Source organism: Alternaria hordeiaustralica (genome assembly GCF_023758085.1).
Source record: "Alternaria hordeiaustralica strain BMP 2776 chromosome Unknown scaffold_1, whole genome shotgun sequence".
NCBI lineage: Eukaryota > Fungi > Ascomycota > Dothideomycetes > Pleosporales > Pleosporaceae > Alternaria > Alternaria hordeiaustralica.
In genome coordinates this window covers 1,063,450-1,090,841 of record NW_026056773.1, presented here as the reverse complement: position 1 = coordinate 1,090,841, position 27,392 = coordinate 1,063,450, and the positions used below count along the sequence as shown (strand labels likewise).

Below are 27,392 nucleotides of genomic sequence, written 5' to 3'. Positions count from 1 at the left end.
CAACTAATTAATGATCTTAGACTACTACGTAATAATCCTCACACTGTTCGCTCACATCAAGATACCCCCCAAGGCTGTGATGTCACTCCGTGGTTCCTCACGTTCACCGACTACTAGAGATTAAGTACTATAGAGGAAATATTTAGTATAGTTTATGGACAACTTCACCTATGTGGTTAGTCTCTGGATACGATTACCCACTGGTCGCTTCCTCTTTCGGCGAAACCATGAAGTAGCTCATCGATGTGGTCGCTTTGGGAAAGAACGCTTCCGAGCTAACATCTGTTGACAGCATCCGCGTATGGGCCAAAGCTGGTACACCAATACTAGCAGACCCTCAACACCGGAAGCTGTTGTGGACATCAAGTTTGCCGATGTCGTCATTCCCACCCTCAAATTAGTGAGGTGGTATCGTGCGGCAAAACAGCTATTTTTGGGTGGTAAGAGTGCAGCGCGATTTCCCGTCGTGCAGGAAATCGAGTGCGGCAATAATCAAGCTTTGTCAGGTCGTAAGGCTGCGGGATTGTTCAGTGCAAACTAAGGACTCGATAGATACGAGCTGCTAGTCCACGGTTGCCTCGTCTATTCTTACCTTTTCGCTATTACCGTGCTGCCTGGACATGGCAAGATGCAAGGCGCAATTGTGGGTGGGGCAAGAGCTATGTGGGAGGGCGAGCGGCGGCGACTTTGGGTTTGGCGTCATACGCCTCCATCTGTCGCGTGTGAGGGCTTGCATTTACGAGGTCGCGCTCGCGTCGCGCTTTGGGTGCATCGCTTGACATTTGCTCTGTGTCATACGCTGGAAGCGCATATCGTTGAAGTCGCGAGCTGGACTTGGCATGGTAAAGTACAGCGACGTCCCAGGATTATGGTAGTCGGTGGTCAAAGTTTATGGGGCGATATCCTTGCCGGCAACATTTGCTTGGTGGGTGACAGTCAAGAAACGCCCTTGGGTTCTCTACAATGATAGACTGATGGTGCAAAGACTTACTGCAACATCTTATCGCTCTGGAAACCAGACTGTGAGAAGATGGTGGCTTCGGGGCCGACTGCGATACACGTGCGTAGGCGTTCACCGAGGTCCAACACCCGGGTACCCTTTCCGTAACGCCTGATCTGCCCCCAAAACACTATAAACGAGAGACCTCTTCTCCAAACTCAAACTTCACGATGCACATCTGATGGCCATATCAGGAAGTTCTTAACCCGCAAATAGGACAAAACTTTCAATGCCGTCAAATACGTAGCATGCCCAAATCTGGCAGACGGCCACTTCACTGCGGCCACGAAGTGAGACGACTGGGTACCGTCGGGTCCTAGCTTCCCATCCTTCGGGCTATCTGCCACAGCTGACTTTCCCACGATCAAACCCCGGGTGCCACTGTGAGATTTTGGGGCTGGTGAGAGATGAGCATACTCCGATCGGAGTTTCTGCGACGTTCATTGGCGGCATTGCGGAGATGTATAGGTAATTTGGCTGATGCTGACGGGCCGGCTTCCTATATCGGCATTTCAGTGCTTCAATGCGGAATTATGGGGAGCGATTTGGGGCTGTTGTCAATCACAGGAAGCAAGTATCCGGACGATCGTATTCACGTACGCTCGCCTATGGCCAGGAATGGGAATCACACAGGTCCTCAAGGGGCTCAAAGCGCGTAGGCGAAGTCCATCTTACAGTATGGTGGGTACAATTCCGTATTAGGTACTATCTACGATAGATTGGCCGTAGCTTCGTGGGTCTTGACCATGTAGTGAAGGCTGGTATCAACCAGTGGTGATCGTCACACCACGCGTTGGAAAGTAATTCAGAAATTCTTGGTGAACAGGGTTTTGCAGACGAAAAAGTAAATGTAGCTGAGAGACACCTGGAGCTAGTGCCCAATGAACGCTGGCTTGAACGCAAAAGCAAAATGGGTATAGACAAGAAGCGAAGCTGAAAATAAGGAAACGCAGTACCCGAGCATCTTTAGCCAACGAGATGCTAGGATATCTCTGTCTTTACGGGTACCGTACCCTTGAATTCCCCATGTAGTATATCCAGGAGCTTGCGGAGGGTATCCGAATTGCTCCCTCGCCTGCGCGTGACTGTACCCTCATCATCCTCACCCTCCGCGTCGTCGTCCTGTGTAAGAAGCTCGATGGTCTTTCGAAGCTTTTCGTAGGCCGCGTTAAGCTCCGTATGCGATACTTCGAGCTTAGTGTATCTCTCGTTCAAGACCGTAAGCTGCGCTTCAAGATCTCGGGCGTGCTTCTCTTTCCGCTCTCGAAACGCACGTTGAGCGGCACGATTTTGAGCCCTTCGTCGCTGTACAAATGTTAGCCTTAGGTTTTATTTGTGCGATATAGGATACATACCCCTGAGGTAGTGTGTGTTCGTTCGGCTGGCGCGGGCGTAGGCATAGTCCCGAACGTAGATTCAGCGTGCTGCAGTGGTCGAGGACTGCAGTATGGACTGTCGTGATCGGATCCGAAATCGGAGGGTGTCATTGGCATGGGATATGATCCAAACTGCATAGGCTCATCGACGATGTGAGGGTAGTAAGCTTGGTGAATAGGTGCAGGAAATTGGTCGTATGTAGATGAGACCTTGAGCAAGTCAGTTTTGTAGACTAGGGGAGTTCAACATAAGACTCACAGGCGACCCGCTTAGACTCGGAACCTTGGAAAGATCTTGAGGCATTTCAAATACGGCTGGCTGGTGTGTTGGGGCGATGTAGTTTCCCTGTGCCATCCAGTAATCGAATGAGTGGGAATCCATTGTGTGTGATTTGCGATTGCAGATAAGTGATGACGAGAAAGTTGGTAAGTCTTTGCGCAAGGCAGAATGGTGTATAGGAATGAGCGATTGTTCTTCTTGTGATTAAGACTTCTGTTGGAAGCCGCTGCTGAGATAATGTGCAAGTGTCGTGTCAGTTCAAGTTGAGATACGTGTGTGGTGGAGATGGCTTACACAACGGTGGGCAAGCTGAGATCTTATACACTGTGCGGACGTCGCGCATGTCTCCTTCGGAACCGCGTCGAGTCACATGAGATGGCGGCCAGTGGCTTGAGCAGGGATATCTGACCATGCAATTATGCCCGCGAACAACCCCAACGGCCATGGTGGACCCTGAAGATGTGGCTTTCAGTGGAATACGTGCAGAAGATAGCTTGAATTGCATGCTCATACAGCTGCTACCGGCACACGCGTCCGAAGCACGGCCCACCAGTGCAGCAAGCACACCAGTTGTTGTTATTCTCGTCTTCCAGTGGTTCCCAGAGTTACACCAGCCATGGCCGCGAGACAGGGGTCTGCATGGAGGCGTGCGCTTTACTCTTTCAAGTCTTTGATAAAAAGATTAGTACGCATGCTGAACTAGCTGCAACAATGTGCAGCCAACCAAAGCCACGGTATCAAAGTAGTTCGCTGTCACACTCGGTGGCAGTCAGAGAGGTGCCTGGTCTTGTCTTCAAGAAAAACCACCCCACTTGAGGATTATCGTCCCGCACAAGATGCATGGTAGGGCTCGATCTCCAAAAGCTCTGCAGTGCTTGGCTGTGATGAGGTATCTTGAATGATCAATCGAACAACATCCGTAGTGAGGGGCTCACATACCTCAACATAGACGCTCTGTATTGCGCTGAGTCTAAGAGCTTGTCTACATGACGACGTCAGAGCGATGCACTGACTCACAACTACATTCAGCTGGGCTGTTGAGCCTCCGCTTCCACTGCGAGCCTTGGGCCGAAGTTCGGTCGTAGTGAAGTGTCGTTCGCGCTAACTGGGAACGATGTAAAGTGCATGCAATTCTGTCACCGCTCTTCCTCGCTCGCTGCGAGAATACCGACACAGGGGCTATATTGGCTACCACTGCTATAACTCGGTACCATGTGTATTGCGCCCTTCTGGCGAGAACAACCATGCCAGGCTTTAGCGCATTCGGATGCGTTACGACTTCCGGGTGCGACTATGGAAAAAAGACAGCTATCGTATGCTTCGCTAGCTTGATACAAAGAGCAGAGCGTAGAATGCGCTCCTTCACATGTCTTGTCGTGCATTTGAAGGAAAGCAGGTATTCGCAGGGTCGGGAGGCGATCGGTGAGCGTCGGGTACAGCTGCCTGGGGGTGGCCGAAAAAGAACCCTATGGTGGCAGCACGTGGAACGCTAACTGAGCTGAAAGTCTACCTACGTAAGCGCGCTTGCCATGACTTATCAGTAGCCTTGTTCATGAACATTCCCAAGCGACCACCATCTTACATCAGGAAAATGCTCGGCGGCGTAAGGTGATATATACTCACCGTATGCATCCAAGCAGGCTACAGGATGCAGAAATGTCTGGTGCTCGAAACGTTATCGATGCCTTGTGCCAGGCTGTGAAGAGTCTCACCTGGCCGGTATGGTGTGATTCTTACATTGCACGACCCACGTGGAAAGAGACAGCCCTACGGCGTTCTGCTGTGACTACGCTGGACTACTTACCGAAACCAGTAATTCTGCACTTCCAGCGTGGCGGCGCACTAGTGACGTTCGCAAGAGGGACGCACCGGCTCGGCCTGCCGGTCTGGAGCTGCTTTCGCGAAACGAGCCTGTAGGCTGAAAAACCACCGCCCGCCGTCTTACGCATCCACCTGGTCCGCATGGGGCTATTTGGTCTAACCTCGTAGTAGGATTGCCAGCCGATACATTCTCAAGCGAATCGTATATCTTATCTGATGGTCCTTCTCCCGCCACATTCGCTGCCGTCAAGCATACTCGTTAAAGCCTGCGCCGATTTGGTCTCGGCGCTGCAAGTCATTAGTGTGCCATCCCTAACCGACAACACAACCTCTCTGCCCCGCTGCTGACACACCTCGTTCTCCGCAACATGAATCTCCAGCTTACACCCTAAACCCATGAAACTTCGAGGCTATCTCACCGGCTAAACGGTCAGTAGCGGGAGAGGAGATCAACCTGCGAGTTGGCGGACATAGGCGAGTTACAACCCGCTTCACGGCATCCGCATCAGGGCACAGCGCACCAAGAAACATACACAACGCTAGACCGAAGTGTCGAATGTTAATGCAAATACTCTGCATTATCTACACAGAATAGACGAGGCTGTCCAGTAGCAACGTTGGTTTGCCATGTTTCGCTCATTCCAAATACCATGGGACGTGTGACATACAGTTAGACGGCCTCTGTACCACATCCCCGTCCCAATGCTATGGATTTGGATCAACTATCTCAGTCCAACTCACCTTCTCACTTTCGAGCCATCTATCACGATCCCAAAGCGTAGTAGCGCAGAACGCACGTCAGGGTCCAGCGCTTGTAGATCCTGGCGGACACTAACAGCCCTACGACAACTATCGCTGCTTTAGGTCCGCTGCCTTACCAGACCCCACCGTTCAGATCTATCGTACGATTTATAGCCATTATCATGCAATGCTCAACAAGTGACGGGGAAGACAGATGATCGCCGCCTGCAGCACATCTGCCCATCTATCATCTAGAAAGAGCTTTTGATAATGTACCAGTAGGATCATGTACGTTGATACCTGCAACAGTCTGGAAACATGCATACGCTCCATCTCGTCGTTTGACAAGGGCCGGTTATCAGAGATGCTCTTTACTCAACACAAGCACAAATCAAATGGTTAGCTTTATGCGACATTACGCATACTAGCGACTCCTCTGACTATTCATCTTGATACCTACAGTCTTAAGTCAAAGCGGGTCCGAACTACCACCGATGACACCACTGCCACAATGCTGACTGCATACCCGTATCTCGTAAGCCGTCCGGCACCAATCAAATCATAGTATGCACGCTTCGGACCCGATCCAAGACCGTTCCCTTTCCAGAGCTCAACGGACATGGTCTCACATGTGTCAGTGCGTCTTCTACGGGTCTTCTAGAAGGTGACTGTACCTCAGCTTCGACGTTGCGCAAGTCTTGGGAGAAGTCTGTGCACCGGGGCTTCATTGCGATTCGATGGAGGGCTGCAGATACGAAGTGTTGGTACGAGAAGCTTGGTGATGCTTCGCTAGCAGTGATTCCGATTAACGAAGTCGCCGTGATCGCTCGATGACTACAAAGCTTGTACACCTACCTAATACCTCATCTGTTCCTGGATCGGAGGTGATGTCACCGAGCGCAGACCTTCATGCTACGTCACTGCTATGAGGCAGCGCTAGATACACTGGCTACGTGATATACACCTCGCCACTCTTCATTCATCTTTTTACTCCTTAATAACTAGCAAGAGTCTGACTGACTACTTTGTGACTTCGTGCCCACGCTTGACATTCATCTTAGCATGCAACGACGAGCATGTTGCTGTTTCAGAAGATTCAAGTATATTTCAGGTGTGGAAAGCAAGGTCTTGGAAAACAAGGGTATATTTTCATGTCTAGATGCTATATCTAAACGCTTTGCTCTTCGAACAGCTCTTCCGTTGTATGTACTGTTCCTTTTAAAACACATAAGACAGGATAGGACACGTCACGACACGTTGCACACAATAGCTTCGGTTAGCAAAAGATGGCTATGGATGGGGTATCAACATCAGGGCGTTTACGCAGTGCATGATGCCATCAACCTGTGCGAGCTTCGCAATCATAAGCGAAGCATCACAAACAGGACGAGTGGGCGCGGAGGTATAGGTGAGATATCGTGTGCCGTGAAAGGGAGTAGATGCATGGAGCAGAAGTTGACCGATGGGAGGCTTGGGCGCAAGGTCTAAATCCGGCGATGGGTTGCAGTGGATCCAGGCGGATGATGGTGTTCTTTGGGATGTTTTGCTAGGGCCAATGCTGCGTAGGTTGGTCGCTGTGGAAGTCCAAATCCGGCGAGGGCTGCGTGGTCCGGATGTCGCATGGAAACCAATGTGGAGTGGTCGCAACGGCTTGCTGCTTGGAAATGGTTGTCGCAAGGCGAGTCGACAACTGCTTCGGATAGAGTCGCTCGTGTTGCAATGGGGCTTACCTTCACATTTCACCTCGACACCACTCATCTCCATGTGGGTCATTGAAGTTGAACATCTTGGTGTTCGAGTACTATAGATCATTAGCAGGTAGATGTCCCAAACTCCTCCCATTTTGGGTCGCTATAACGCCATATCGCTATGCATGACAGAAAATATTAGAATGTATACTTTAGAGTGTCCAAAGACCGCTGCGTCGTTTGCCCATGGGGTAGACCAGAAGGGCAGCCATGAACAACCCGACAGTGATGCCGATAGCAATCTGGATCATGGACGCAGCGACATTGAAGACAATGGCATTGAGGCTGTCGGTCGTGGTCTGCGCTACGTTAGTGATGTTTTCGTAGCGAGATGAAGGATTGCTGACGTCGGTCGATGTCTCTGCGCCCTTGATCAGAGCTGATGCTGTTCGTAGGGCAGAGTTGATACTGCCACTCGACGCAAGAGAGCCCGGAACTTGGACGTATACTGCGGGTAGGAGGACGGCAGCTGCAACTCCATGACGTAATCGGCTGTACAAGTTTGCCAACACGCCGATAGTGAAGGCGCCAAATGTGTAGGCGATGGGGGCAGACGACGAAAACTTCAAGCCAGCGTAGAAGTTGACAATGTAGCCAGCGAACGCGATCGTTATCATAGCCGGCATCTGCTTGTACTTGGCCTGTACCGTGAAGGTCGTGAAGAAGACGTAGAGTGGGACCATGAGGAAATTCCAGTATGGGTTCATTGGATCCTGGCACTGGGTCGAGTTGGTGGCGTTTGAGTCTATCGCACCATAGATAGCTGTGCCGACAGTGATGCCGTATCCGAGAAAGAGCGAGTAGATGATGGCAAAAACGAGGCGGATAGATCCCGGTACGATAGCACGAGACTGGAGCTCCAGGGCCGAGCTGAGCACCAACCACCCGGGAAGGATTAGAGCGATGGCGCTCTGTGCAATGGCCGAGAAACAGAAGAGGTTCCCGTTGTTGATGCTACCAAACGCCCGCGCAAGGAAGCTCATGAGGATAGTCGCAGTGATTTCGAAGACAGTACTGTATGTCTTGGACAGCGGAGCGATGACAAGCTGGAGCAGACCGAGGATAATGCCGAGTACGAAGATGACAGGCATGTCGATGGGGCGGGCCTTGAAGAAGCAAGAGACTGCCGCACTAGCAAGACCGTACATGAGGACAGTCAGCCAACGTGGATGGCGATCCTTTGCGTTGATGACCTCGTCCAAGCGGGCAAGAGCCTCGTCCAAGCTGATGACATCGTGCAAAACCTCCTTGTAGATGTCGTGAGTGTCCTTCAGCTTGCCGAGGTTGACGCCTTGATCGGTGCGAACGATCTTGACTTCAGCGGTATGGGTCATGCTGTCATCGAAGGAAATGATCATACACCCGGGGATGTAGAGGAATTGGGAGTTGATCTCAAGGACCTTGGCCGTTGTCGCAAGGTACTCTTCGAGGCGATGTGTGGGTGCGCCAAAGAGCATGAGAGCGCGACACATGCGAATGATGTACTGCTGTCGCTTGAGGATGTTTGCAACGTGTATCTTGATCTTGGCATCCTGGTCTTCCTTTGGCTTCAACACCTTGGCAATGATTCCTCCACTGCTGCTGCGCTTGTGATGGCGCGGGCGCATGGCGGCGTCTTTCTTGTCATCCTTGGGGTTTGCCAGCTTGGCTGAAGCGCCAACGAGAGTCGCCAGCGTCTCTGTTGACTGCATTGGCTTGTTTGCGTTGTACCATTTCTTCTTCGAGGGGGTGCTGGGTCCTGAAGAAGAGCCAGGTCGCGACCTCTGTGTGGGTGATGTCTCGCTGGCTTCGGAGGATGTATCGGTATAGCCGCGCACCGGTTGCTTGTAGGCTTGCAGCAGCTGGTAGAAGATGCCGCCGTTGGTGTTGCCGGTGACAGTGTAGGCGCCCTCGGGATCCACTTCGCTCACCGGCGGCGCGTTGTGGCTTTGTTGGCCGGTGTGGTATGCATTCCAGAGCTCTTCGGCGTCGGTGGTGTGCTCGTTGGTGGTGATTTCATTCGACCCGGATTCGCTGATGCGGGTGTAGCTCTGGACGTGTTCTAGGGGCGCAGGGACTTCGACGTTGGCCGAGCTGTTGAACCTGACCCGCGTCTTGCCGGTTGCTTGCTCGGGCTGCATCGAGGGCGAGGGGTACGTGGGCGGCATCTGCTGCATCTCGTGCGAGTCGACGTGCGTGTGCTCCGACGAGTTGGTGGTCGAGGGCTCCATTGCGGCGGGTGCTGCGTAGGAGAGGGGAGCGCTGTGCGGTTGCTGTGCTTATGGAAAAAGAAGAAGAAGAGATGAGGACGACCGCCACGTTGGAGGCGCCATGAGACTTTGAGTACTCCGGCTACGATGGTCCGGCACTTTGCTGTGCGTAATGGTCCTCGGACCGCAACCCAAAATACATTTGCGTTCGGTCGCGACCTGGCTGTGGATCCGAAACACAGGGCCGGCGGGTAGAAGCGATCAAAGGGGTCGCCGAAATGGGAAGCAAAGTTGCAAACTGGAGCCCAAACGCGTCGTGACTGTGTGAGCCATGATGCAACGCCAACGTGCGAGAGCTGCGAATGTGTCAAGGATTCGCTGCCATTGGTCCGTTGCCCGACCAGACCACGCCCGCTCTATCCGTGCCATCTTTGAAATATGGATCTTTGCATCAGCTGCTAAAGCATGGCGCGCATCCCCGACTCAACATGTCAATCCCCATGGGGCGTGCGCATAAGCGTGCACTCAATTCCTCTGTTCTTTGGTGGTGCGTCGAGTCATGGTGGCTGAAAATTTATCGTCGTTTGACGAATGCGAGCTTGTGCGAATGCGACATTGGCTTCAGCCCATGTTTGAGCTAGCAGCACCATCCGGTATATACCTTCATGTGCTGGCATACACCTCGTTTGCAATCTTCACAAGCAAGTACCCGCTGTCTCTCATCAAGTTCCCACCATGACGCGTGTCGGGTTCATCAGCCGCGACCATCCATGACACTTCCTTTGTACCTTCCAGGGATACATTAACATCGTCACTCGCTCTCCCGCTGAGCCGACGCAAGAAGCTTGCTTGTAGCATACAGTCACCGCGCCTTTGCAAGGTGGCACCGGCGTCGCCAGGCATCATTGGAAGCAGACTCACGCCAGCTTACGCCAAGGCCTAGGTGACATGTTGACTGAGGGAACGAATCAACTCACAGTGGAATGTGAGAATAGGTGAGCTGGTTGCGGTCATGTCGCTGCCAGAGTAGTCAGACTCCAGCATGCACGCCCTATGAGCAACATGTCAGTGTAGATTCATCCTTCCCCGCCTACAGTGAAGACCAGTCATTACATTTGTGTAACTACTCCAATCACGCTTTTTCCATCTCAGTTGCATCAACAAACCACGACCATGGACCAGTCGCGAAAGACATGCGTAACGTACGTGGCTGCCGACTGCGGCTCCATCATACCAGGGAAGTCCAGGGCGGCTGCGGCTTTCAAAACGGTCGACATCTACCGCAGACTGGTCGAAGCGGGCGTAAACGTTATTGACATCGACCCAAGTCAATTCCCCGACAGCGATGGCCCGGCCCCGGGACCGGACGTGCTCGACGGAGAGGTGACCTACAAGCCCAGCCCCTTCGTACCAGGCAATATCCGCAACAGGACGGGTAATCTGGAGCTCCTTCGCAGAGTGCGAAAGAAGGTGACCGTGAACTTCCAGGCGGAGCCCAGAGCATTCCAGCTAGTTCTTGGGGGCGAGTGCTGCATGCTGCCAGCCATTCTTTCCTCTGTCAAGCAAGAGTACCAAGACTCTACTATTGGTCTCATCTATATCGACGCAGACACTGATCTGCACTCACCTTTGGACGACGATTGGAAGGGCTACTTTGCAAGCATGGTGAGCAAACTTCAGACGCAAGAGGAACGTGAGCCAAACACTGACTTCGTACACTTCATCTGCAGACGATGACGCAGCTCATGGCGCGGCCCGGGGCAATTAGTGATGAGTCGGAAGGCACACGAGACCCTGTACTCGCTCGTGAGAAGCTCTGCGATAGTACCAACACAGTTTTCTTTGGCACAAACCTTCCCCACCCGGGGAACAAGCCGAAGCACCTAGCATATCTGGACGACGAGCACTTCAAAGTCATCTCGTCAGAAGCGGTGGCAAACCATCCGGAAGGACGTGCAAACGAAGCATTGGAGCACCTTGAGCAGAACAAGGTTGAGGCTATCTGGGTCCATCTTGATATTGACTCCATTGATCCAGGCGAATTCCCGCTGGCAAATGTCCCAAACTTTACAGGTGTGGCATTTCAGACGATGATGCAAGCCCTGACAGTACTCATGGCTAGCACCAATGTCGTTGGACTGTCCATCGCAGAGGTCAATCCAGATCATGATCCTGACCTGGCCATGACGACGATGCTAACCAAAGAGATCGTGAGTATGCTTGCGAGAAGGGAACTGGGTCACTCATTTTGAACGGTCTGGAAATGCGGCCTGAGCACACGAGACTTGGACGTAGGCTGGAAAAAAGCGGGTAGGACTATTCATCTTCATAGCAATTCGGCGATTATCATTTCTGGTATCGTCTATCGCTTGGGCTCGTACACAAAAGCGACCTCCTCGTACATCTCCTCATTAACTACCAACCTGATTCTACCCCTCTCTATGAAGCCCGCTTTCTGATAAAACGTCTGCGCAGCTTCGAGAGTACTGTCCAAGTACACAGACACCCCTTCCTTCTCGCACAAGTCCATGCCCCAACGTAGTAGCAATGTACCAATACCCATTCGAGAATAATCAGGTGATACGGCGAGCCACATAAGATCTAGACCTCCAGTTAGTCCGCATCTCAGGTCATGCAGAAGCACGTAACACCACCACCTACCATAATGCGGCGTATGCCCAATGACTTCCTCCACAATCTTTCCAGCGGCCGCTAACCAAGGCTTCAACACATTCCAATCAGTGCCCTCCGGCAACTTCCAAGTTGGTAGTTTCCAGTCCTGCTCTTCGGCCTTGATCGGATGGCACCACACGGCATAGCCTACAGTCTTACCTTGCTCTTCCCTCACTTCAGCCTCGTCCGTGTGTTTAGCGACTAGGACTGTAATTTTGGGCTCCTTCATGTCAGCTAAGATTTTTTCTTCGACGCAGCCCTGAAGTGCTGCCCATATAGCAGGGGTGGGGTAGATGGCTCGCATGAGGGCGTTGGGGCTGAACGCTTGGACATGTAGGGCGGCGATGTCGACTGCATCTTTGGGCTGGGCTGGGGATATGGACACGGGCATTGTGGTTGATGTTTGGGCTCAAGAAACGATGCTTCTGGGTCAGGGTTTAGGGGGGCGATGCACAAGGTCGTAGCGTGCATATGTGAACGTGGTCAAGTTGGATTTGATGGCTGAGGCTGGAGGGGTCACATGGTTTTTGTCAGCCTCGTGTGACGTATTTTGATGGATCTAGAAGCAAAACAATTAGAGCAAGCACAAACAAAATGCAGTGGTTTGGCCCAATCTTGCTGACCAAGTTTGCCCGGGCAGGGGAAGAGAGTCGTGTGTAGTCCGTGGTGCGCTAGCACACAGGTTTCTACCTTGCCCCTGCTCTGTTCTCATATCTGTGCGCATCGGGAAGGCCCGTTTGAGGATGGAAAAACAAATTGCATGTTGGCTGACACGAACTGCCTGTTCAACAGCGAGAATTTAAAGGTTTGGTTGGAGGGATGTATGGCTACTCGACCACCAGAGCCCATTGCGAAGAGCTGTGAGATTTGTCTTCACCACCACCGCGCGCCAAAAATCTTGGGCGCAACCTTGTCCTTCTTGTTCTCGGAAATCAGATCGATCCTCTGATGACCCTTTACATCCACAGCAAGCGTCTCGTAGTCGTAGTCATTTTGACTTGGTCTCTTGGTCAAATGTACATGTACCACGCCCTGTCCCAACGGCCCCTCGACAAAGAATCTGAAGCGCAGATGCTCAGTGCCCCACTTGTCAGTCTCTTCGGTACTGCTGAGGTAGCGATTGCGCGCCCATCGCGACCAAGAGCCTTCACCAAAAGCTGCAATTTCGGCGCCTGGACCCAGTAGTTTTTGACATCGGGGGTCCTGACGTATAAGTGTCGTTGCGCGGTTGAAGTAGGCAGTCTTGGAGGAGGGACTGAAGACATCGGAGAACAGGAAGTAGCCCACGCCGCCCTGGTAGAGTGGTTAGCCTTGCGCTTCCAAAAGTGGACTCGGTGAGGGGAAGCTGTACAGTTGCTACTATGCCCACCAGGACCACTACAAAGTTGAAGCTCTGCTGGGTGGTCCGCACTGCCTTTTCGCCCGGTGACAGATCAGACCATCGGACTTGGCCGGTGTCGCCGGTCAAAGAAATCGACTTCCTTTGCGGTTTTGGCGTCGGACTGCTCGTCGACGTATGTGTGGCTTGTGCATGGTGGGTGGTGGAGAAGGCGATGCGCCCGATGTGCGCTCTGCGATTTGAGGCCCGGATGCGCGGTAAGACGAATGTTGGTCGAATGAGCGCGATGGCTTCAGTGGGCTTGTATGCGGCGGCCATTGTGACTATGCGTGCGAGTGAAGGGTGCAGTTGAAGGCATGCGATGTGATGCGATCCAAGGATGCGGAGCGGAGCTCGTGTGACGCCGGGCTTGAGGTCGACGCAGCCGCGGCCCGGTTCCTGCATCGGTCCCTACTTTTGGCATCGACACCGCACGCTCTATCAACCTCCCGACCCAGCATTCGCTCTTTGAGCACAAGCCCACGCTATCTGCAGAGACGAGCGCACTGGTGAAAGTGCAGCCCAGCGAGCATGAGCGCAAATAAGAAGAGCAGCCTTACGGGCTATCTCCCAGATATCCTCATGGCAGCTGCAGCAGTACGTCTATATCCACCAACGCGCCACAGTCTCCCCACACCCACTGTGCCCCTCACTGCCTTGCCGACTACATGCTCATATCCCCGTAGCCACTAATAGCCTACTTCGTAATTCGCAACCTCCTCACACGCCTCGACCCGGAAGCTCAACAAAAAGAAGAGGCCCGCGCCAAAGCCTCAGCCGCCACACGTAAACTCGACGCCATCCTTACAAGCAAGCGGCGGAAAAGCTACGGCGAATACGACAGTGAAGATGAGGAAGACACAGAATCGAGGCACAGACGGCCCAGGATACAGGATCTCAATTTGAATACCTACGAGCAGACGATTGCCATGGAGGTGGTTGCGCCCGAGGAGATTCCCGTGAGCTTCGAGGGTACGTCACAAACTCGTCCGGGCTTGAGCCATGGGCTGTGGAATCATGCGCATGAGTGCGCGCGAATTGGCCTACTGGAAGCCTGGGTCGCAATGCAACGCTGACACATTCCAGACATTGGCGGCCTCGACTCTATCATTGAGGAGCTCAAAGAATCCGTCATCTACCCTCTGACCATGCCCCACCTCTACTCGCACTCTTCCTCGCTCCTCAGCGCACCCAGCGGTGTCCTCCTCTATGGCCCTCCTGGCTGCGGAAAGACTATGCTCGCAAAAGCCCTCGCACACGAATCCGGCGCCTGCTTCATCAACCTACACATCTCGACGTTAACGGAGAAATGGTACGGCGACAGCAACAAGCTCGTCAACGCCGTCTTCAGTCTGGCGAGGAAGCTACAACCAAGTATCGTCTTCATCGACGAGATTGACGCAGTCTTGGGACAGAGAAGAAGTGGAGAACACGAGGCCAGCGGAATGGTGAAAGCTGAGTACGTCTCAATACCGTCCCACCCCAATTGCGACGAAAGTAGGACTAACAACTCCTAGATTTATGACCCACTGGGACGGCCTCGCATCCAGCACCTCCTCCGGCACATCGACCCCCCAGAGAATTTGCATCCTCGGCGCCACGAACCGCATCCAAGATATCGACGAAGCCATTCTCCGCCGCATGCCCAAGAAGTTCCCCGTCGCACTCCCTTCAGCCACACAGCGTCACAACATCTTCTCTCTGATCCTACGCGGAACCAAAATCGACCACCAGAACTTTGACCTAAACTACCTAGTCCGCGTCTCGGCTGGCATGAGCGGTTCGGACATCAAGGAGGCGTGTAGAGATGCGGCCATGGGGCCAGTGCGGGAGTACATCAGGAGAAAGAAGGCAGACGGCACGCTGAGGAGCAGTAAAGGAATGTCGCAGGGCGATGTCCGTGGACTGAGGACAGAAGACTTCTTCGGTCGGGGAAAGGGGCTGCGCGAGATGGAGACAGTGGACGATACACGCGAGGAAATGAATGCGCGCGTACGAAGTCAAGTTCACACCACTTCCGAAGAATCGGAGGAAGCGAGCAGCAGCGACAGCACAGCTAGTGGTGAGGAGAGATTCCGCGACTCGGCATACCAGGGCGCGACCAACGAGGCTGTCGTACAGTAATGACAACGCTGCCATTGAATATCAGTATGGCCTTGTAAAATGTTTGTATATGTTGGAATATCACGAAGACAAGACAAACGTACATATGGGTGGCGTTTCTGTGGGCTAGGCATAGATTTAACGAAGGGGCGTGATATAACGTCACATCATGCTACAATATATCAAATCACAACTTTGGATAACACATATTTGAAACATCTGTATCATTGTATCGTTTTCCGTTACCGTACCTACGCTACGTGGAGCAGCCACACATCCAAAGTCAAACTGCAGCTACAACGGATCCGCCAAGCAAAACAACGCTTGATGCAGACGCCTACTTCTCCTCCTCACTTTCCTCGCTCTCTTCCTCGTCTTCGTCTTCTTCCTCGTCATCTTCTTCAGCATCGGCTGCAATCTCCTCATCGGCATCATCCGCCTCTACTTCGTCTTCCTGGATCAAAAGGTCCTCCACCGTTCCGCCTTCTTTCTCCAACCGCAGGTACTCATCCCATTCGGGGAACATCTCTGCATCTCCCTCACCGTCCTGAGGCGGCGTGCCAAGGAGTCTAGCAACCTTGGTCTTGTTCTCCTTCTCCAGGGACTCCTTCCATTGCTTGACAAGTCCAGCGGTAGCGCTTGGCTTGTACGTTTGTGAGAAGAGAACAGCCTCGGCGAGGCGGTTGGTCTTGACGAGCAGGTCGATACATGCCTGGACATCACCGATTTGCCAGAGCGCAGAGAAGGCCACATTGTTTGCGGTGGCGTTCTCGGCTAGGGAAGCGAGTTCCCGGAGGCCAGCGGCATCCGAAGTTGCGCTGTAGAGGAGGAGAAGGGAACCAAGGTCCTTGGCCTTGACGAAGCATTCTTGCGCGAGCTTGACATCCCAGTTTGTGAGAGCAGCATCACCGACAGTCTTCCACTTATGCTCCGTGTCCTGCTCACGAGCAATTGTAACAGCCTGTTCCAGATCTCCAAGGGACAAAGCGAGATCGAATCGGTGTTCGGGATCGGTGGCAACCTTGAGCGCCATTTCCTTCTGGCCCTGACCTTCCAAGAATCGAGCAATCTTGTTATTCTGATCCTTGGGCACAGAGGGAAGGGTCTCCTCGGCGGCTTCAAAATCACCTCGGAGGATAAGTGTCTGGTACTCAACGACGGCCAGAGACAGCGCGAAGGAGACCACATTGACATCCTTATCAGCGACATAGATTCTGGAATCACGAGGTAGATATCCAAGGACGTAGTGAGGCGAGTCGAAGTGGGAAATGGTGTACGTTTGATCGCCGACAAGGTAGTTCAGGCGATTTGTGCTGTTTGTGTAGATGAAGCAATCTCCAACCCAGGTACCGGTACGAACGCTGTTTGTCATTAGCTTGTGGATTCAGTAATGGCTTCTTACAACGTACCTCTCGTTGATGTCGCACACAACTTCGAATGCAGACTCGGCACCGTCCTCGTCCACTTCACCGTTTTGCACGGCTTCCAGGTAGTTCTCCCTAGAGTAGCGAAGGACATAGAATGTATCTTCCGTGGCAAGCGTCACGAGTTCCCCGCTCTCAGACCAGTAGACGCTCTTGGGCTCGACCTCTATCCGTCGAACCAAGGCGCCAGAGTCCCAGTCGAATAGGCCGATACCGCCTTGACCCTTCACTCCCAGAAGCACGCCGCCACTCAAGCCGTCAGCCGAGAAGCCAACATTCAGTACACTCCGCTCCTTGAAGTTGCGGAAGATCTTGACGCTGGTAGAGGATTCCCGGATGGCGTAGTCCTTGTCGTGTTCTTTCGAGGCCCAGCAGAAGTCGAGAGCGCTGCCGAAAGCTTGGTTACGAAGAGCAAGCGCAGTGTAGATGATGTATTCACCATCACCACAAACTGCTACGAAACGTCCGTTGGGCGAGTGCAGCAATGACTGTGGGTACAGCTCGGTTGAACCAAGATCCTTACTAGGGAGCGAGAGTCTCTCTGCATCCTTGAGCTGGTCGCTGCCTTTGATCACCGAAGTGAGAATGTCGTTGTTCTTCGCCCAGAGTAACTTTCCGCTACCGTCCATGCTGACAGCTGGCTCTTCACGTCCCATGGTGATGACAACAGCTCCGTCGTCGAATCCCAGTGCCACGCCATTTCTTCCCTTTTGGTACGATACACACCATGCGCGCTCCAACCCATAGTTCAAGGATTGTTCCAACCGGTAGGTCGACGAGTGCCAGATTTTGATTGTGCCGTCTTCCGATCCAGAGATGATGACGGGGAGCTCGGGGTGGTATACGGCGAAACTGACATTAGAAGTATGACCTTCGAGTGTCGCAATCAGCGCTTTTGTTGTGTAGTCCCAAACCTTGACTGTCCGATCATCGGAGGTTGTAAGGAGATATGGCTTGTCCGACTGGGGGTAGTAGTCGATGAAGTTGACACCCTTGGTCTCGTGCGCCTCGAGCGTAAAGTTGGGAGTAGAGCTGCCGAGGGACCATATCTTGACGGTACGGTCGAGACACGCGGAGGCGAATGTGTTGGGGTCTTTGGGATTTATCGCGATGCCCATAACGTAGTGTTGGTGGCCAGCGAACTCTTGTACGCCTGCTATCTGTCAGCATATGCCATGTCTTTTGGTATGACCACTCCACATACACTTCCACGACTTGTCCCAGTCCCAAAGCTTTATAGTCATGTCATCCTAAAGCCACATCAGCTTCGCTTCTGCGTTGTTCAGATTTGTTACCCACACTGGCGGTAAGGACGAAAGGTTGTGTTGGGTGGACAGCGATTGCGCGGATGTAATCGGGGTGTGCCTCAAAAGATGTGACCTTCTCGGAGGTGTTGTAGTTGTAGACGCGCAACTGGAAGTCATCGGAACCTGGGTGTACAGGTCAACTTCGTGTCCAACAGTTTCGGATCCTTCATGTCTTACCAGCGACTATCCAGTTCTTCCTCGCAATGAAGCGACCAGCGCGTACGGGTACGTCGGTGAGCTCGAAGGTTTTGACAATCGATTGTGATATATACGACCAGATGTGGACGTGTCCTGCCTCTGTCAGCACTTTGCCTGTGGCGGGAGGACCAGCGGTGCATACCGCTGTATAACGTCGTAAGGATCCATGGCTCGGTCGGGTGAAAGTCTTTGGGGATGTTTAGCGGCGAGCATGTCTAGCAGAGCTGCTGTTCTTACCAATGCCTGTAACATGTTAGTGTACGTCTTGATAAGTGTCCATTGAGGCTACTCACCTTTGACACGCTCCGACCGCGCGAAAAGCTGCCTCTATATTCATAGCCGGGTTAGAATTTCTCTTTGCTACTCACGTATGCAGCGGCGCATTGTCGCGTACCTTGACGTCGAGACGCATTGTTATAGCTCAACTGTGTATTGCGGAGGGGTGGATTATGGGAACGTGGCTTTAGTAGCCAGTCCACAGGTGCGCAGGCAGTCGCGGAGAGAGGCAAGGAAACGTGAACGGGTATCGATGGTATGGAAGTCCAGAGAGGGAGAAAGCCAGTCACGGGATTCGCTGGGGTGTTACTGCTTGGTGTCCTCCGCAATGTGTTCGATGTTCGGCGGAGCTGCGCCAAGACAGCGACAGGGTTCACGCAGCTATTTCCCACTGCGGCAGGTTCGAAAAACCGTCGATAGCAGACGAAATGCGCAACATTACCGCCTCCGCTAGCTGCACGGAGCTGTAGATCCTGCGCCGTGTCCCCAAGGGAATTACGTTCAATACATCATCTCATCTATGCACCATGCGAGCAGTCTTTGGACATTGTGGCTGCTCATGTGGGACCCTGTGGCTTTGCGCCTGCGTACCTCAAATCACGCAAGTGCATTTATTATGCTCAACAAGTAAGTGAATTCTTCTTCAATTCCGACCCTACAACTATGTACTCGGAACGACAGCCTCCCCACAAGTAGCCCCTGCGCGCTGCCGCTCATGCATGTACAACGCATAACGAATATATCGACAGCAACCCCAAACTCTCCACCCATGGCATGAAATGGCCATTTCATATATCAACAAAATGACGAGAGGAAAAAACGGTCTAGCTTGACCAAGCGTAGACTGGTATCTTAGAAGTGAAATACAGTGAAAGGAGAATATATGTTAAAGTATAGAGTGTAAGTTTATGTTGGGTTAAGCGAACGTGTCCGAACGGTAGTGATGAGAGATTTGCTTCGCGGCTAGATCTTGAACACCAGCTTGGATAAGGTCGGTGCGACAACTTGTTGTTGATATGGGACAAAGCCGGTCGCTGGGGCGGAGGTGTATTGGTAGGCACGAGGCGGAGCCATCCACATCCGGTCTGTGGTACAACGGCGCAGACTTTGTGGGGGAGGGAAAGGGCAGTGATGCTTTAGTTCCAGCCAAGAGAGTTCTCAGCCATGACCGGAGCCGAGATCTGCTGTGTTCGGACACTGCGACCCTGAGTGGTACTGCTGCCTTGGCTGCCGCGACTACCAGGCGTCATTCGACCATTCCGAGCGCCATGCATCCAAGCAGCAGCGCCACCTGGAATTGAACCGTAGGTCATGCGACTGGTGCTGGGGACAGAGCTCGAGCGCTGGTGGGCCATGCGCTTGTTCCTGTATCGGCGAGCAACAAAGAACATGGCTGCACCGTAGGCGATAGCACCGACAATGGCACTGCTAGCGACGATGGCGCTAGTCTTGTTGACAGTGCGGCTGGCGCCGATGTCGCCTCCCATAGCACCGCCATCGCCGGAACCACCTGTGGACTCAGCACCTGGTTCGGCAGCCGCATTGGCAGGGCTGTTGTCACCCGGAAGCTTGCCTGCGGGGAGAGGGCACGCGGTGTTGATCAAGGTCGTGAGGTCGTTCACTGTGGAGTTCTTGTTATGCCAGAAAACATCGGCGGGGTTGCGGAGCTGCGCTGCGAGCTTCGTCTGCAGATCCTGCGGAATGGTGAACAAGGCAAGAGTGGTGATGAAACCCTGGTACTCCATGGTGTTAAGAGGCTTCAGACCGAAGTTCTTGACCTCGGAGGTTGAGATGTTCAAACCGTCTGCGATAGCAATTGGCAGGTAGTGGAAAATTTGCTGCCCACCATCGTTTGCAGACACGAACGGGTAGTTGAGCGGCCACTTGAAACACACTTGGCCCATGAAGCTGTTGTCCGGCCTCTCAGGAGGGACTCCTCCAGGCGGCGCAATCATCTGTGGTAGACTCGAGGGGATGCTGCTGACGGTGGGGCTGGGGGTTGGCATAGTCGAAGCCTCAACGATGATGCTAGTACCAACGATGAGCGAAGTTGCGCTATCGGTAGCGGTCGGCGTAAGGGAAAAGACCGGCGGTGCCTTGCTAGTGGTAGTCGGCAGGGCTGGAATAGTGATTGAAGCAGAGCCCTTGGTGGATGTAGGCCTGGGCGTCTCTGAAGTGGGTGGTGGGGTGGACACAACGACGGATGACGGAGCAACAGAGCCGGTGCTGAAGAACGAAGTGGGAGCATCGCTGAGGGTGGCGTTACCAGCACTTGAAGGATTCAGAGTAGTGGCGGCAGTCGAAGAAGCCGACGAAGGTCCTTCTGAAGCCGGGACAGTGAGAGATTGGCTACCCGACGAAGTTGGAACCGGTGATGCAGATGTGCCGATAGAACCTGTACCAGACGGAGTGATACCCAAGCTTGCGGAGCCTGAGGGCAGGGCAGTTCCTGAAGATGCTGAAGGTGTGATGCTTGCAGTCTCGGAGGCTGTAGGCCGAACGCTAGAGAGAGCCTCAGAGGCAGGCACGCCAGACGAAGACACAACTTCAGAGGTGGGGGTAGGCACAGCGCCGGATGGCAAGAGTCCTGAAGAAGGAATGACGCCAGACGATGGTAGGATACCTGACGAGATTGGCAGGCCAGACGACGGGAGAACTCCGGAAGACAGCAAGCTTGAGGGCAAGACAGTCGGGATGATAATAGGACCAGTGCCGGTGGGCAGGGCCGAGTTCAGATCAGACAGGATGCTTGATATAGCACTGGGCACCACTGAGACAGGGAGATCCGAGACAGCTGAAGACAACAGCGAGGAGAGTGCCGGAGGAAGAATGCCGGACGCGCTAGCAGAAGCTACTGAGGTGGGTGCAGTAGATGCAACGCCGCTACCGGTAGGCAGGACACCAGATATGACCGACGATACAAGTCCCGGTAGGTCGAGGATCGGCGAGCTGGTAGCTACCGTTTCCGAAGTAGGAATGGCTCCAGAGCTCAAAAGAGAAGTCGGTGTCGCAGTCGAAGCAGCAGAATCACCAGTGCCCAAAGCCGTAGTGATGCCGATGACAATGCCGGATGATGGCAAGAGGGGTGCGCCAGTTGAAGCAACCTGAGAGGTGGCTGTCGGGACTTCTGATGGGAGGAGGGAAGACAACAGTCCACCGACTAGGCCACCGGATGAGGTTGGCTGCACAACAGTCTCAGGAATACCTCCAGTGGTGCCAACCTCGGAAGTGGCGGCAGGTGGCAGAATCGACGACAGTAGCCCGCCAAGAAGGTCTCCAGACGAAGTGGGCTGAACGATGGTCTCAGGAATGCCTCCAGTCGAGCCAACTTCAGAAGTAGGCACAGGTGGAAGGATTGACGATAAGATACCACCAAGAAGGCCACCAGAAGAGGTAGGCTGAACGATGGTCTCAGGAATGCCTCCAGTCGAGCCAACTTCAGAAGTAGGCACGGGTGGAAGGATTGACGACAAGATACCACCAAGAAGGCCACCGGAAGAGGTAGGCTGAACAATTGTCTCAGGAATACCACCAGTGGAGCCGACCTCAGAAGTAGGGGTGGGTCCGAGTAGCGTTGAAAGCAGACCACCAACCAAGCCGCCGGATGAGGTAGGCTGCACAATCGACTCAGGAACACCACCTGTGGATCCAGGGACGATGAAAGGCCCCTGGAAGCTGGATGCGGCAGGAGAGCTTGGTGCAGCAGAAGAAGCAAGAGACGCAGTGGGTGTCACGATAGTCTCTGGGATGCCTCCAGTGGAGCCGACAGCTTGCTGAGATGACTGGGGAGCAGTCGATGAGACTACCTGGGTAGGTTGGACAACAGATGTGGGTACACCGCCAGTAGATCCAATGATTGGGTTGAGAAGCGTTGAGAGAAGTCCACCAACGAGACCAGCAGAAGTTGTTGTTGCAGTAGGTGTGTCAACGGCTGACGAAGATGGCTGCACAATAACATCCGGCAGTCCACCTGTCGAGGCAGGGGTGTTCTCAACACCAGGAGGCGTCGAGGTTGGCTGTGCGATAGCTGAAGTGGGCTGCACGATGGTCTCGGGAATGCTACCGGTAGAAGGCGCTGGCTTGCTGTCGACAGCGGAGGATGACGGTTGTACAATCACGTCAGGCAGTCCTCCCGTTGGGGCTGCCGCTGAGCTCTGAGCGATCGAAGAAGCTGGGGTGTCTTCAACGGCGGTCGAAGAGGCCGCAGCTGAGCTTTGGACAGTGGAAGTTGGTGGAACGATGATCTCAGGTAGGAGGCCAGTGGAGCCGAGGATAGGACCGAGAATAGGGCTGTCAGCCTTGGTAGAAGATGCGGCGCTGCTTTGGGCGGTTGATGTAGGCTGCACAATAGTCTCGGGGAGACCACTGGTAGTGCCAATCTCGGCCGTTGGAGAAACAGCGGTTGTTGGCTGAGGTTCGGTGATAGGCTCGGATGTGGTGGTCTCAACAGGCTTCTCGCTTTGCGCTGCTTCAGAAGTGGACGTAGGAGCAGCTGTAGACGATGGCTCAGTGACTGATTCCTGAATTTGGCTTGATGAGCTAACGATGGGGCTCGACGATTCGACTGCAGAGCTCGATGCCGCAGGTGGTGGCGGTGAAAAGACACTGCTTTCTGAGAGAGGTGCGGTAGAGGAGCTCTCTGCCAAAGCGGAGGACAAGGTGCCAGTGGTGTCTACGTCGCTGGTGCTGACAAGCACATCTGAGGATGAGGCAAGAGCCGATGAATCGGAACTACCGCGGAACAGCGATTCAATGAAGGACGGGAAGTCCATCTGGCGGGACGAGAGTTGCTCAGTAGTGCTGCTGGACGAGTAGCTGGTTGATGGCTCTGGGGTAGCCGCAGGGGTCGTCGCATTGGTAACGATTTGTCGCTTTACGTGCCTAGCGAAGTAGTATCGGGGACGGCCTTGGGTTTGTTGTGGTCCCGGTGCAGGCATGGCCTCTGCTGTCGTAAGGAGCGGGCCAGAGCCAGAGAGACTGGCCAGAACCAGGGCGGCTGCCCATACTGTCGTTGAGCGAGGCATTGTTACGATTATGATGCCTTGTTATGTAGAATTAGATATCTCGAGAGTCTCGAAGGCAATGTACGTGGAAGCCTGCTGTTATTAGCCATGGCGTTTGCAGTGTCAGTAGCACAACATACTGTCAGGGCTATGGTAAACGAGTGTACTTGACGAGTGTCAATGATGGTAAAGAATGGACCTGTCGCATGTTAGTCTCCATGGAGAAAGCGCGTCGCTGAACTGGGTGACTCACTAGACTGTCGATGCAGCTAGGATTAGATGGTTGCACAGGCGAAGCGATTACTGCGTCGTCGCGATGTTCTCGGGTTGGTCGCGGGACTATGCTGTCATGTTTGACACTGACAGGTACCGGAGAATAGTCGTCGCGTGGGTCTAGAAGCACGCGGTACCGAACCAGGGCCGATCAGAGACTGGTACGCACGTGGATGACAGCGAGCGGGCAGGCAGGCGACAAAGAATCGTAGGAGTGGTCGAGGCACTCTAAGCACGATTCGCAGCGATTGCGTTTTCTTTGTTCCTGAGCAGCGGGTGGCCGTGCGTGTCGTAAGTGGTCAGCGGGGCTGGGACGCGTTTTCGTGGACGGTGCGGTGCTAAAACGAGCGGCGACGACGTTGATAGGCAACGGTCAGATTACTAGTAATTGCGGCGACGGAGCGGAATTGCTTTTGAAGGAGTGGTCGTGATTCGGAGAATCGTGCAAGGGAGCGTGAGGCCTGGGCGACGTGGAGAGCGGTGCTTGACGGTCGGAGGAGAGAGCCACGGGGAGCCACGGGCGGGAGATGCGCAGAGTCGATATATGAATGCGCCCGTTTGGGGGTTGTCGGCGGGTGGTGGAGAAGAGGTCGGCTTGGGGCGTGGGCGACGGGTAGTGAAGAAGAAGAGAAGACAGGGCGCCGGTCAGCAGCAGCAGTCGCCCAGGTGTCCAGGCCAAAACGGCGGCAGGCAGGGGCGAGGGGCGGAAGAGGGAAAGCGCCGTGGGCTGCGAGTCGCCAACGTGTGCTCCCTGCAGGAGAACCAACTGCCCACCACTAGTGCCAGTGTCCAGGACGGGGAAAGCCAGGGTTTCGCGCGGCGGGCCTCTGCATTCGATAGTCGCAAAATAGAACGGCGCTTGCTGCAGAGGGGAGTAGTTCGCTATTGACGTCGCGGGTGGATACGATGGGAAGGTTATGTGACAGGAGACAGCAAGACTTCAGAGGCTGCGACGACGAAAAGGCGAAGCGGACATTGTGTCTCCATCAGCAGCAGATTGCGCATGCCGCCACGGTGCGCCTGTGGATTAATTTGCATCTGGCCGCGAGGCCCTGGTCGTGCAGACGGCTGTGAGCTCAAACCGCACTAGCCAAGGGTAATACATATATACCCCGGCTGTGCTACCGTATAGCCCAAGACATGGAGTATCCCTTGCCTACGACACGGCGACTGAACCCTCAATTTCGAGGAATTTGGAGGCGGCCGCCTGCGCAGTGTTGATGTCCATCTCCAGCGCCTTGCTCCCCACCGTTCGATGCGCACGCTGCTGAGGAAGGAACGGCCATCAGGCGGCCAATAAGAGAAGGCGCAGCCCTTGCCCTTGCCCTTGCCGAGCCCTTCATTTCGGCATGACACGGGTCCCGCTCGCATGCGAATGATGATGATCGCTCACCACGCCGCCTCATGCTGCACCCAACCCCGTGGACATGCTTTGATTGTTCGCTCAGAAGCAATATCGCGGCACCTTCCTGGGCCCTGCACACTGTTATTCCAACGTCTCTACCGGCTGACTGTAGGAAACTGCAGGGCTGCGTATCGCCTGCAGCCACCCAATTCCTTCGCTGAGCAAGCCATTTTGCCGGCCTGTGTCCACAGTCATTCCGAAGTGCGACCAACTACTACCGTACCACGCTATCGTTTTTTGACAGCCATGTGCGCTTTGCCTGCATCGTCCAGGACTGTCCTCTCGACGACTCGCCAAAGTTCGTCCTAGGGCAGACGGCTGGTTTCGACTTCTGCTCGCCGCCTCCACGCCTACGCCCCAGCGAACGACATGAACTTTACAGCGCCCTAGGTTCGAGGTAGCCCCTGTCCGTGGCTAGCCTTCACTTGGACTGCAGCCTCGACATCGGCTGCTGGTACCGGTACTTTCTGACTGGACTGTCCTTCATCTCTCAAGTCAGCATGGCCTTGACTGACGCCATTCCATCAGCGCCTCAGATGCGCATTCCGTGCTCTAACGTTTCATGTCTCTCGGTCTGCGACTATGAACGCCTGCCACAGCTATATTTGGTTGTCTGTCGACGTTCTACAAACATTCCACCTGGCGGGTGCCGAGGCTCGCCTTGTCATCGGGTCATCGGGTACTGTGACTCGTTTCAAGCTCCTGCGTAGCACTGTACGAGGAAGGTGTGAATCCAACCCACAGGTCTGAGCCGATCCAATGGTCCAGCCAATGCACCGCGGCATCGGGCTGTCTCCTCGTTTCCTGGGATTCCCCTTTCTGTCGCTTGGCTTTACCATTTGGTCGAGACCAACATACCCGTAATTCAAAGCATCGCAAGGAGACTTCCGCCGCCACGGTTAAACATGTCGACGGCTGATCTTTTAGATCTGAACAGCATGCACGCGCTTTGCTGTGCTGTGCTGTGCTGTGCTGGGTGACATTCCAACACCGTGAGACCACCCTTGCCGGCATGCGCTTGAACGTTTCGAAACCATTCCTGCCGACTAGAAGAAGAACATTGCTTAACGATCTGAACATATAGCCCCAGGCCCCGCCTCTGCATTGGGCACGGTTGCGATCGTCATTTTCATGCTATATTTCTGGTCCTACTGTATACTGTTTGCAGGCTACAACTGCTCCGGAGTACACAAGGTTGAGGCTGCATTTCACCTTATGCTCGGCTTCCACTGTTGTTTCCTGTCAGATCCACATGCCGCAGCCTCTCGCAGGGTCGTTGTTTATGGATCTTGTCTCCCGAAACGCGTTCTGTGTCGCTTCCACGAGGATCGGTGGGGCATGACGGCACGCATGAACCTAAAATCTCTATCTCCACTTTGGTGGCCAAGCACTCTTGTAACCTGGGCATTACCGGCTTCCAGAAGCCACCCATTGGACTTCTGTATATGGTTTGCACGATATGTGTCTCTGTCTGCTGTTTGTGGAGTGCCACTGGGGATGAAGAGACAGCACGTAAACCTTGACATCGTGTTGAGGCATACAAACAGTACATGTTACGTGTACAACGAGGAGAGGTGTCTCATGACGTGGCAATCGTTGCAAGTTACCGAAGATCTACGAGAAGAGTTTGCTCGCCTTCTGCGAGCCCTTCACCAACAACTGCTGCATTAACACTCGTCATAGTCCGTCCATTCGCTGCTCTTCCCAACATGCAGAGTACCCACAGCCAGACCCAGCAAGCCAGCATCCTCAGGACGACGACGCGTCCTTCTTCGCCACAACATACAGCGTCATAGTCCCACTGTAGCCATCCCCAGTCACTACACTCGACGCCCCTTCCTGAGTGAATATGCCCGCAGACATGGAGTCGCGGCTTCACACGCCAAAGTTCCCGCTGAAGATGAGCACAGCCCTGCAAGTAAGATGGGTTCGCGGATGAGTCGAGGTGGCCTTTGGCAGGGCCATGCGTGACGAGTATGTCCGTCGCCTCCGGGACAGTGTTTGACCATATGTCTTTTGCTTGGTATTGGAACGCCCAGTTGCCGTATTTCGGCGTCATGGGACTTCCATAGACCTTGACGTCCCTGTCCCGAACGTTGAGCACCCTCAGCTCGTTCTCGAGGTATACTACACTTCCCCATTTGAGATCTCGCAGTCTGCGTTCATCATTCTCTCGGCTTGCAAGTCGTGGGTTGCG

At 53.9% G+C, this 27,392-nt stretch overlaps 8 protein-coding genes across 8 annotated transcripts; 2 read left to right on the top strand and 6 right to left on the bottom strand.

Moving 5' to 3' along the window:
* Nucleotides 1-1,981: 1,981 nt before the first annotated feature.
* On the bottom strand, nt 1,982-2,400 carry J4E84_000329 (uncharacterized protein; the record flags this gene model as incomplete). The annotated part of the gene is made up of 2 exons (XM_049382970.1): nt 1,982-2,305; nt 2,356-2,400. 2 exons carry the CDS (start codon nt 2,398-2,400, stop codon nt 1,982-1,984), a joined length of 369 nt encoding a protein of 122 aa, XP_049248488.1.
* A 4,718-nt stretch (nt 2,401-7,118) lies between these two features.
* Nucleotides 7,119-9,176, bottom strand: J4E84_000328 (uncharacterized protein; the record flags this gene model as incomplete). Its single annotated transcript, XM_049382969.1, has 2 exons — nt 7,119-7,265; nt 7,314-9,176. 2 exons carry the CDS (start codon nt 9,174-9,176, stop codon nt 7,119-7,121), a joined length of 2,010 nt encoding a protein of 669 aa, XP_049248487.1.
* Nucleotides 9,177-10,328: 1,152 nt separating this feature from the next.
* On the top strand, nt 10,329-11,407 carry J4E84_000327 (uncharacterized protein; the record flags this gene model as incomplete). The annotated part of the gene is given in 2 exon segments (XM_049382968.1): nt 10,329-10,868; nt 10,886-11,407. The coding sequence occupies 2 exon segments, from the start codon at nt 10,329-10,331 to the stop codon at nt 11,405-11,407; spliced, it is 1,062 nt and encodes a 353-aa protein (XP_049248486.1).
* Nucleotides 11,408-11,517: 110 nt separating this feature from the next.
* J4E84_000326 (uncharacterized protein) lies at nt 11,518-12,219 on the bottom strand (the record flags this gene model as incomplete). Its single annotated transcript, XM_049382967.1, has 2 exons — nt 11,518-11,756; nt 11,817-12,219. The coding sequence occupies 2 exons, from the start codon at nt 12,217-12,219 to the stop codon at nt 11,518-11,520; spliced, it is 642 nt and encodes a 213-aa protein (XP_049248485.1).
* Nucleotides 12,220-12,701: 482 nt separating this feature from the next.
* J4E84_000325 (uncharacterized protein) lies at nt 12,702-13,485 on the bottom strand (the record flags this gene model as incomplete). The annotated part of the gene is made up of 2 exons (XM_049382966.1): nt 12,702-13,121; nt 13,180-13,485. The coding sequence occupies 2 exons, from the start codon at nt 13,483-13,485 to the stop codon at nt 12,702-12,704; spliced, it is 726 nt and encodes a 241-aa protein (XP_049248484.1).
* A 252-nt stretch (nt 13,486-13,737) lies between these two features.
* On the top strand, nt 13,738-15,330 carry J4E84_000324 (uncharacterized protein; the record flags this gene model as incomplete). The annotated part of the gene is made up of 4 exons (XM_049382965.1): nt 13,738-13,803; nt 13,893-14,178; nt 14,293-14,665; nt 14,724-15,330. 4 exons carry the CDS (start codon nt 13,738-13,740, stop codon nt 15,328-15,330), a joined length of 1,332 nt encoding a protein of 443 aa, XP_049248483.1.
* Nucleotides 15,331-15,646: 316 nt separating this feature from the next.
* J4E84_000323 (uncharacterized protein) lies at nt 15,647-18,650 on the bottom strand (the record flags this gene model as incomplete). The annotated part of the gene is made up of 9 exons (XM_049382964.1): nt 15,647-16,670; nt 16,719-17,886; nt 17,938-17,983; nt 18,033-18,163; nt 18,218-18,331; nt 18,381-18,425; nt 18,476-18,481; nt 18,532-18,565; nt 18,633-18,650. The coding sequence occupies 9 exons, from the start codon at nt 18,648-18,650 to the stop codon at nt 15,647-15,649; spliced, it is 2,586 nt and encodes an 861-aa protein (XP_049248482.1).
* Nucleotides 18,651-19,650: 1,000 nt separating this feature from the next.
* Nucleotides 19,651-23,538, bottom strand: J4E84_000322 (uncharacterized protein; the record flags this gene model as incomplete). Its single annotated transcript, XM_049382963.1, has 1 exon — nt 19,651-23,538. The coding sequence occupies one exon, from the start codon at nt 23,536-23,538 to the stop codon at nt 19,651-19,653; it is 3,888 nt and encodes a 1,295-aa protein (XP_049248481.1).
* Between the last annotated feature and the right edge of the window lie 3,854 nt (nt 23,539-27,392).